The sequence below is a fragment of the Boleophthalmus pectinirostris genome, unplaced genomic scaffold (genome assembly GCF_026225935.1).
Source record: "Boleophthalmus pectinirostris isolate CB_2022bp ecotype Guang Dong unplaced genomic scaffold, ASM2622593v1 HiC_scaffold_5, whole genome shotgun sequence".
In the NCBI taxonomy this organism is placed as follows: Eukaryota; Metazoa; Chordata; class Actinopteri; order Gobiiformes; family Gobiidae; genus Boleophthalmus; species Boleophthalmus pectinirostris.
The window spans coordinates 23,831,472-23,842,850 of NW_026571404.1; the positions used below are offsets into that span (position 1 = coordinate 23,831,472).

General features: G+C 39.7%; 1 protein-coding gene across 2 annotated transcripts in view; it reads right to left on the bottom strand.

Moving 5' to 3' along the window:
- The window catches only part of camkmt (calmodulin-lysine N-methyltransferase), a 75,522-nt gene extending 64,154 nt beyond the window's left edge, over window positions 1-11,368 (bottom strand). For both annotated transcript variants that reach the window (XM_020921162.2, XM_055162628.1), the window contains exons 1-3: window positions 11,050-11,368; window positions 10,301-10,479; window positions 10,106-10,170 (exon numbers count right to left, since the gene is read on the bottom strand). In XM_020921162.2, coding sequence (XP_020776821.1) covers window positions 10,106-10,170; window positions 10,301-10,479; window positions 11,050-11,196 — 391 coding nt within the window. In that variant the 5' untranslated portion in view covers window positions 11,197-11,368. The remainder of the gene's footprint in view (window positions 1-10,105; window positions 10,171-10,300; window positions 10,480-11,049) is intronic.
- Window positions 11,369-11,379: the final 11 nt, after the last annotated feature.

Genomic DNA, 11,379 nt, shown 5'->3' on the forward strand with positions numbered 1-11,379 from the left:
GCGGTCTGCAGTCATCAAAGCATCTCAGCCAATGGCACAAACCTGAACCTGCAAAAATCAACATCTCACCACAAAAGTGCTACACATGTGTTATGTTTTCAAGTATAAGAAGACCACATACAAATGTAATTATATTCTTTTATTATCATTTGTTAAGGAGACAGGAAAATATTCTAGCTGCTATGTTGCTTGGTGAGTGGGCCTGTCACAATGGTTACAATAATGATTTATTGTTCAATATATGAAAGCTGGAATGATATATTTTGGGGCTCAGTATATATATATATATCGTGTATATATAATGTTTTAATGTGAGACTTGAGGTGTAGAGAGTGGAATAAATATCTTCTCTGGCTAATTTATTGGTTCATTCTGCCATTTATTTCTTGCAGCTGAGGCCTTTTAATGATACTGTCTCTTTAAAATGTGGTTTACAAGGTTTATCCTGCTTTGTGCAGTAAATCTCTGTAGTAATATATTGTGATTCAAAATTTGTTACCATGACAGGCTTACTGGTGAGTCCCTCCTATTTTTCAGTTTGAATGTGGTGAGTTTAACTTCCGTTTTTCTTTGGGATGGTCCCATCATAGCTACTAATTGTTTTCTCCTCTCAAATGTTCTTGTACCATCCAGAATGAAATTGAATGAAATGAAACAAAATGAAATGAAACTTCTTTTTGCCCAGATTTGCAGAGTTTAGTGCTTTGCTCATTGATTAGATAAAAATCCACACACTTTCTCTGTATTTTTCATCTTTCTATTTTACTCATAAGCCACCATGTTTGCTTTGACACAAATGGACCATGAATTCTGTACTTCTTTAATCCACCTGTCAATCACACACATCAGAAATCAGGGAGACAGGATACAGTTTTAGACTACAACATCTTAGTAAAGTATGGGTGGTCTTCTTTGCTGCCAGGCAAGCAGCTAAGGAACCAACTCACATTAATGCTCTGAGAGGGGTCTTTCAAAGTCATCAGCCCATCACTTGCAAATGTGGACAATCAAACATCTTCGCTATAAGAGGCAAAAGGCCTTTATTTTTCATTGTCTGTTTGGTCTCAAATGCTGTGTATCTACAAGTTTCAATAAAGACCAAACTGTAAGAACACTGTTGACTATAGAAATATAGCACTTACAGAAATCAGCTGTAGCACTTCAACAGTTCTTTAATTAGAATCACCAAAGTGTATCTATGTCAGCTGTTCATTTCTGTGTCAGCCCTATGCCCACTACTCTTGTCTAGTTCTCCAGTGTTTTTGTGTGATCAGTGTATGCATGTATGTGTGTGTGTGTGTGTGTGTGTGTGTGTGTGTGTGTGTGTGTGTGTGTGTGTGTGTGTGTGTGTGTGTGTGTGTGTGTGTGTGTGTGTGTGTGTGTGGACCTAATGGTCCCTGGAGGCAGGCCAGCGTCCATCAGCAGACAGCGGGCATTAGCGCTCGGCCCCGGTATCGACGGACTACCGGTGGCTGACAGCAGGCCCATCCCCTCACCACGCCAGTATACTTGTGTGGAACAGACACTCTAAATGTTTGTGAGGTCCACTGTACGTACACACTGAAAGACATGGCATGAGAGATATCTGTGCGTGACCTCTGACCTTGGGCTATATGTCTGCGCTCTGTCTGGGAGTGTGAGAGAGACCGCTCGGCTGTCATCGATCTCACACGCACCAGGCCAGCACTTAACACTTGGACTATAGCGACTAATACACTCACACCCTCTATTACTGCCCCACTGGAGGCACAGCGTGGCCATCTGTGTGTGTGTGTGTGTATGTGGCCCACTGCCAAACCCATGCTGTCTCTCTTCAATGGCAGCACAATAGATTACACATATAACAGTGTCATGATATATCTTTATTATGACCTATACTCCCCTGCTCTCCTCTGTACAACAAAATAGACCAACAACACAAAGAATTAAGAAAACAATGTTGATGCATGATTTACACAAAGACACTTGAAGACACTGATAACTGTATCAACCATCATCTTGACTTTACAAACAAATATTATAGTTTTAACTGAAATATTTGACGGAACTATTGCTATTTCAGAGGGTAAAGCCATGCATAAAAGTCCGAGGACATGAGCTAAAAAATACTGTTGATGTAATTCAGTGCCAACAGATATGGCCTTAGTGATACATTTCCATAGCACTTATCAATTCTTTTGACACCAGAGTGAGTCAAGGATGATCTATGCATATTATGTAAAATTATTGTTTTTCTTGCAAAACTACATTTTGCTAGACGTCAGGATGTGTTTGCTCCTCCAAGTGGCCCTGAGAACTGACAAGTGGAGTACTTCACAAGATAATGCTGTGTTTGTTACAGTGTGAGAGGTCAGGATGAAGCAAGGTCCTGCATTTTGATGGATATCATAGAAATACGTGCCATAGAATAATGAAAGTAGATTTCAATAGTATTTCTGATAGCAGAGCATGCCCTTAATATAAATATGTAAAGTGTGAGTGTCAGTCTCACCTATAGCAGTATTATTCAAAATATCAAAGCATTTTAGGTGTAATCTGTATTAAAGATCAGATGGGTTCTTTCATGGCTGATGCTGATACCGATTGTTTAAAATCCAGAGAAACTGATGGCCAATAATCTCTGGCAATATTTTCAGGCTGATATGAAGCATTGACTTTGAGTATTTTCTCCAAATTCTGTTATTTAAATTTACTACAAACTCATCCACAGCCATTTACCATAAATCTATAACAGCTGTGTAGTCACATTTGTTACAGCTATCTCAAGTGTTAAAGCTTTATGTGTACCTTCAGGCAACAGGCCAGACAAAACTAAATATCAGCCTGTGTTGGAGACATTACTAAAAAGCCAAAGATAAAGGCCAAACAATATATCAGTCTATCTCTAATAAGCATGTGTAATTCTGGATGCAACTGGGGGTGCAAGAATAATCTCAATCGAATCGAAATCCCAGTATGAATGGACGTAATTAGCAAATTGCAAAGGCTGCAAAGTACCATAATTTCCTCAACAAACCGCAAAATATCCTGTCTTATTCTGCATTCTGCCAACATGTTCTGAAATGTGAACTGGTCAGTTCATATTTCAGTCTTTTTGTCAGTTCTTCTGGATGCTGAGCTTGAACTGAATCCAGTTATTAAAACAAATATTACAAATCATAATGCTTGTCAGAAAAATCCCGAGTAGATACTTTGGTAAATGGTAAATGGTCACATTTTTCTATAGCGCTTTTTCCACCTTAAAGGCACTCTTTCCCAAATCCTTCAGCCCTAATTGTTACCTATAAATAAGGGCAACTCCAGGTCCAGACAGCAGCTCTCAAAACCATGCCTATGTATTCTTACAAGTGGCATTATCTACTCCAGCACAACAGCCTGAGGTAAGTGCCCCAATGAGACAGTTCATTTCAGGTCACCATCACCATCATCATCATCACCATCATCTCTCTCTCTTTCTCTTCAAGTTTATCTGCATGACCTTGATGCTGCCCTCACAGAGGCACTGGACAGGAGCAGGAATAGTCCAAAAAGACACAAAGAGGAGAGATAAACACTGATGGCTGCTGGGGTTAGTGAAGAAGAGAGAGGCATTAAAGATACACTCAGATAGACAGAGCTAGGAGCCATTGACCAGGCTGCCTCTAAGTGATCTGATTACTTTTCCACACAGCTATAGTCCCTGCAGTCTGAAGAGCTGGAGACAATACATCTCCATTTGGACACAGGTCCAGCCACATAAGAGAAACTCCATAACTTGAAAGACACATGAAGCACAAAAGAGGTGAAGGCTGTGGCTGCTGTCCTTCAGTACACTACAGAAGTGAATGACACTTGTTTTCAATTGATCTGCAAAGTGTGTGCGCACAAGTAAATGTGTGTTGTTTGTAGAATGACAATGGGCCTAAATGACAATCATTGATTAGCTTAAGGCCCATGGCCCACTTAGGGCACACCATGTGTTTTCACTCACACAGAGATACACTTACACAATTACACATACTCACAACCAGGAACTGAGACCAGAGGAGGCAACAGGGAGGGATGGTCTGTCTGCTATCAAGACACAAAACCAATTTCAATACTAAGGAATAGCCACTTTCAATACCTTTTTTATTTTATTATTTTTTTTATTTTTTTATTTTTTTACAACAGCCTGTAATTTTCAACAAAAGAAATTTGATTTTTGGTATCTGATACTAGTATTGATTAGAATGACAACCCATGAACAGATGTTCATCACTGACAGAGGAACCTATGTAAAATATGATTATTGGTCTTGGCATATTGCTCTTGGTGTCCTTGCTATGCTACTTCAATGAGAAATTACTGCTACTACAAAACTAGGTAACACAACTTCTGAAAATAGTAATTCATTAAAATCATAGCTGAACTGATAAGATATCTGGATAAATTATGAAATTATAATTTCATCTCAAAATATCTACCTTCTGTACATATAAGTAGTGGTAACTGTTACAGTAAGCAAGTCCTACAGTCTTACAGCACCCCCAGCTGGGACAACAGTGGCAGACACACTCACGTCAATGTGATGTAACTAAACACACGCCATCTATCGCACTCACTGTACACTTAGCTATTGCATAATTCTAGGACACTATACTTTCCCTCGTTTTCCTCCCACTCTGCCACTTCACACTTTCTTTTGTGTTCTACTGCCGTTTGTGGTTTTGGCAATGAACTTAGAGCTGAGCAAATGTTTTCCCACACATAAACCAAAACAAAGGCCAGGTGTCGCTCTCTTCTACACAGACTCGCTACCACTCACTCACCATCAAAGAGGTGCAATTAGAGCATCCCACTCCAATTAACCAGCTCTCTAAACAAATCCACATTAGGACCTTCTATTGTGGTTGTGCTCAGGAAAACAGCCACTTGGGAAGGCAGCATAAAAGCTCCAACAGTAAATTTCTCCTCGAGGAAGCGTGTGGTGTGTGAGTGTGGTCTGGGCTGGCAGCGGTAGCACACTGGCTTGGACTCAGGGTTGTTGTGATTGTGGAGGTGATGGGAAGATTGTACAATCACAGGTGGGTGGAGAACTTCTGGCAAAAAGGAAAAAGAATAAGGAAGATGCAGCAAGTCAACAAGGGGCATGGAAAAAAGCATCCCCCAATAGTTAACTGATTTTATCAAGACATCATTTCAAGGATACAGTTTCAGGTGTTAACCAATTCAGTTCAATTCAAGTTAATTCAAGTTTATTTCTAATGTAAATAGCAGCAAGTTAAAATCTATAAACTGTTAAATCATAAATAATAAAGTCACACATTAGGCCTTTGTAATGGCATGTAATGACATGGTGGTAGTTTAAGGTTTGAGGAGTATATTCATAAAAATTGTAGTGATACCATTAATACATTTTGCATACTTCTGTCAAGATCCTTATTTCTAATTAAGATGCTACAATAAGATTATACTATTTTTTTTAAGAACCAGTCATGTGGCTGAGGGGAACAAAGGAAGTGTTAGAGGCAGAGGTGATGTGGAGTATTACAGAAAGCTAATGTCACCATCTGTGATCCTGCACTTAAACCTCCCACTGCAGAGCCAGGCCAGACCCGCACACACTCTCACTCTCACACTATGAAAGGCCCAGTGGGGCGGTACATAGACTTTCAAGGAGAGCAGTCTAGCAACCTGGTGCACCAATCTTCTGCTAATCCCCACTGCCCCCACTACCCCCAGCACTTAGACAGGAAGTTCTGGTTTTTGAATACTGCATTGTTCAATTATCAAATGTTCAGACGGATTATTATAAAACTATGAAACACTGTCCTTTCACCCATTAAACTGCAGTCAAGCAATCAGAAGCAGTGTCTCATGTCCAGTATAATATCACCTGTTGAGACACAATTAAAAGTGGAATCTCAAAAACACTCTGCGACACCCACTTAATGTCCCATATCTCCCACTGTTTTCTGGATATGAGAGGTGGAGGGCGATTCAGCCTGAGTGGACAAACATAAAGGTGTATGGCGCCATAGCCTACTGAGAACTGACAAGGACACAAGTGTGTACTGAATGAGCAGGCCCCTTTTGCCATTCATTGATTAGCTCTAGGTTCACATGTGAATGTTTTTAAAAGCTGTATGTCTACTCTGCTGCTCTGGTAATACGATATTTCCCACTAAAACAGTGGTAACAGCCTCTCAAAGGACAGCGATGGTACCTAATACTTAAAGCTCAAGAGAGCTACAACAGTGAGTTAGTGAGTACAGTAGTCACAAGGGAACAGTTGAAAATCATTTAGCTTTTCCCTCAGAGGTCTTGGCTAGCCCACATTAGCATTTAGCATACCTATTACTGTCAACACCTTCCTTAACGTTAGCTTGGCCAACTGACAGCTAAAGACCCCTGTGGGGCTATTTGTAAAGTCTTGCAGCAGAAACAGACTGACATGCTGAAAAAGGAACTGTAATAGTTGAGCGTTCATTTTATACTGGGAGTCACTAAGCAAATTAATAGCTTTTTAGCTCTATGGCAAACACATAGTAGTCACACAAAACGTGTTGACAGGTTGAATTTAACTGGCAGTTCTACTGTAGGCTATGAATGCTTCCCCACTGATTTCAAAAGATGGGCCAAAATCTCGAGCAGAAGAAACAAATGTAAATTGGGCCTTGCCAAACATGCAAAACATAAAATGTAAAAACATGAAGTAATGATAATTTTTGTTTGAAAATTTGTGGAAATATAGTTTAAGCTTACTGTTTCTCATTGCAAGAATATCAATCAATATTTGATTTGAAAATGATGAAAAATACTACTTTTAATGGGCTATGGAGTTTAATTTAGCTATTTACTTGTATCTTGTGAATATACCTTTAGGCCGCAATGTATGAGTTAATCCGCCATAGGGGACAGTCAGGAGGGGCACATAGCGGCCGACTTAAATGGAGAAAAATCCAATAATTGTATCCATCCAGAGGGGGTGTGAGCTTTTAGGTGGGGAAGGCATGTTATTACTCTCTCAGTTCATCCCCTAATTCCAGGCTGAAGGGGTAACATAAGAATGGGAGGGGACTGTGGCAGAGGCAGACCACACTGAAAAGCTGAGCTTGCTGTTAAAGTATGTCCTTGTAATTAGCTGAGTATTAGCAGTGGTGACAATGCAGGAGCACTGGGCAGGGAAGCACCTCTTTAACGCTCTACTCATTTCCTGAACTTAATCCCACCGCTTACTGGTAATTGTGCACACATGCACACACATCTGGACACACACACACATCAACTTTCAGTCATGCTTAAATTCACATAATCAACTATGGACTATAATGGGAGAGGAGTCCTAGAGTAAAGATACACCCAGCAGCTCTCCTCAATCCCTATTGTGCCCAGAGTCATAATGGCTGACTGCAGGGAATGTATTGTGTAACTGCGTCCACATCAACTAATGTGAGGTGCAGCACATTAGCATCATGTCAAGAACACTACTTGTAAATGATAAACGACTACAGGCAACTTCCTTCTTCTTGTTTCTCCAAGTAAAAGAAAGGAACTGACTGGGTCATGCAAGTTTAAATCAATTGCAACAAATTACATCAACTGGCAATTTCTGTAAATACGCTTTAAAGCTATAAGACTTCCATTGCATCACCCCTGAAAATATAACAGGTGTTCACACTTTCATATATTTTTTCAGAATTGGACAAACTTTGCAGGGTCTACACTAGCATATGAAAAAAACAAAACAGAAGGCAAACTGCATCAGTTTTTGTAAACAAAAGCGTGTATCTGACTTTGGTGCTAGACCTTAAAGGAGGCATGTGGAGTATTTGATTTCACATTGATTTTGAACCCATTAGCCAAAATCAAAATGGTAAAAGACACCTGAGCTCAGCTTTGGGCACAACAGTAGATAACCATTTCTATAGAAAACATGTTATAAACAGCGCAGAGGGGGTCTACAAATGCTGTCATTGACACAACAGTCTGAGTGAGCATGTCTCTGTGTGTGTGTCTGCCAGCTTCCAGCCTTGCACTATTGTCTAACAAGGTCTAATTAGCACTATGGCACAATGAATTAGCATAATTATGCAAACAGGGCTTCTCTAAAGGCTTGGCACAAGGGGTGGCTACAGGGGGCACCTATTACCACATACACACGCACTGAAACATTCTGCAACGAATTTTCTGCACATAAAAACACACACCTGCGCTACAGAACAGGTCACATTATCACAACCATCAGCCTTATTTCCAAATATGTTTATTTTAAACTTGAACTTAAAATGTTTCTTTCTTTGACACAAAGCGAAAATCTTTAGCAGTAGAGTTTAGTATTAGCAGAACTACTGGATAATGTATCCAGAAAATGATAGATATGACTCTGATTTTGCTATTCAGAAAAGAACAGGAGTAGCGATGAGTCTTACGATTCTGGGTGGGACAGGATACCATTTACTATTCTTTATGTATGAAAACAAGCATATAAAATATTTCCATATTACACCACAAACTACATGAAAGGAGTTGTTTAATAGAAAGTAGAATAACCTTAAATCAAGGCATTAAAAAAAAGGTAGTGCCACACTTGATATGATGTTTTCACGAATATGAAAAACCCTGCACTTGCACAGCCCACCTGCATTGCATCATTAGTGACTGTACCCCAAGGGATGGTGTTATGACATCCTGAACAGCAAATGAGCCCTTTTCAACCTCTAAACACCTGGACAAAACACTCTTACAATTACAAGCTGATCTGCAAGAAAACAATGTAATGGGTACTATACACTTACCATAAGCAGGCCATAAGTCAATATGAAATTAATATTTTATTTTATTTTATTTTGTAGGACCAAGACAGGAGTGTAGCACAAGCACAGTACACTAAAGCAGGAATTATAATTCCTATTGCCAGAGCTACTGCATAGCACTTGTCCTTAGATGGGCATAGAAGGAAGACTGTTTGTACTATCCTATACTGAGACAGGGACATCAAAAGTTATCACAGAATCAGAGATTTCACCATAAACAGTCAAGGTATTTTATAATCAGATGTACGGAAAAGACAATGTTGCAACTAAAATCCTAACATAACATAATGAATATAGAGGCAATTATTATTAGGACTTTAACAAATACTTTCATTTTAAATATTAAGTAGGACCAGCTCTTGACATGACACCATTGACTTCAGCTTATCGTCACTTTACGAAATAACACATTGTCCACATACGTGCACAGTGGTGGGACAAATTGAATAGCTTGTAGAGAGCGTCATAGTGAGAAGGGGTAGCACTTTTAGGCTGAGTCCACACATTATAGGGGTAGTGGGTTAATCCGGCCAGGCTTTTAAGCCCACTATTCAGGAGGACAAGGGCCCCTAGGATTTGGGTTTGTCCACACCTCAGGGGTTGGAGATTACTGGGATAGCAGGAAGGTGGAGAGTGTGATATGTGTGTGTAAATGTATGTGCGAATGGGAACATTCATGAGTGGCTGTGAATTCTGCTGCAGATGTGAGCAGACATACGTATAAGTGTGATTTTAAATAGTAGTGTACTATACTGTGTAACCCCCACCCCCTATCCCCAAATACACCCCAGGGCACTGACAGGGTGACCTCTGGGCCTTTCAAAGCATTCTCTCAACCAATATTAATTGATGACACGCATTACTAGTCCCAAACATGGGGTGAAGAACAGGCTGAATGGCTAGCTCATTGTCTGAGGAGCAGGGTGCCGTGTTAGTGACTCTCCATTCTTAAACACACATGCACACACCACCTCTGGCATGCCCACCCACTCTCCACCTCCACATCTCCCACTGTGCTAATCCACCAGTAAGTCAGTAACTTAGTTACCCATATGTCCAACCACAGCTCAAGCTGAGAGGAGAGCAGGGTAGAAAGATAATTGTTGTATTAATGCTATAGGTAGCGTTTACAGAGGGTTTTAGAACTAATTTTCACATACAAATAATACAGGATAGTCCTTTTCCTGAACTGAAGAAACAAATTACCTATACAAATAAGGGGGGAATGAGTGATGTAATGTTCAGTAACAACAATTGCATTAGCAATGGTTTTGAACTCTCACCATGACATCTGGCTTTTTAACAAGTATCAAGAATTATGTACTTACAAACATTACCGGTGTTATCAAAACTGTTGAGAACTTCATTGACTTTGAGCGGCCCCAAATGAACTCTGTAAAAAAAAAAAAAAAAAAAAAAAAAAAAAGAAAGAAAGAAATATGTATATGTAATTACACTTAACTTTCACGTGAGTTTAACTGTTGCATAAAATTCTGTTCAGTAGAGAAGATATGTATATTCACCTAAGTAAGGCACTGTACTTCGGAAGAGAGACACTACGGTACTCCACCCATTGGTCATCTGAGGTATTACTTGGACCATGAATTACAAGTCTCTTTTTGCTAAAAAGATCAAAACTGGAGAATCTGCGCACAGACACCTGCTTCACCTCAGGACAGTCGACCTGTTTTTGACGCAGTACCTGTGGGAAAATATGAGGAAGCAAAACATCTTTCAGTGTAGCAGTGCATATCCAGTGCAGCCCAAATCCTCCAGTTCATACAGTCTTACTGATTTCTATATTGTTGTAATTTAGAGACACTCCAAAAAATGAAACATGATCGTGCAATGCTGGGGATGTAAAACACCACCAGGTTTACAGTATATTGTTGGGTATTTCATTAAATCTGCACCTATCACAAGTGGAGTATACTGTTAAATAACATACCGGTTATGTAACAACTATAATTCAATGTTCAATTCAGGGTTGTGTAATTTGATATAAGGCTATCAAATTATTTTTATGTGGCTACTTTATGGCCATAACAGAATCATTAGGCAAATCCAGAAGTAATAATAGTCATAGTAGTAGTAGTAGTAGTAGCAGTAGTAGTAGTAGTAGTAGTAGTAGTAACAGGTAATTCATTAATTCTGTCTTTTCTTCTCTCTATACAAGTACACACATAAGTAACATACTGTGAGTTTGTAACTTGTAACAGGTAATCAAACACAGCTTGAGACAGCTTCAGGCCAAGCCCGCTGTAAACCTTACCTGTCGCAGGAGGGTCCATCTGGCTCTGGCGGTGCCATTAGCAGTGGAATCGGCATGGGAAATATGAGGATTAGCTTCACCGGTTTCTCCATCAAAGTCTTTACTGACCGGTGTTACGTTTTTAGCACCGGTTGAGCGTTTTTCCATTGTATTAACGTACAAAAATCACGATCCTGCGTACTTGATTGTCAAACTTTCACAGTGTAACAGTTCAAAATAACAAAAACGTGTTATTAAACCATATCTACGATGAATTTCCCATGCTTATTCACCTGTTACATCCATGGTGGGGATGATGGAAATGTGCTACTTCCGTACACTTTTGTCATG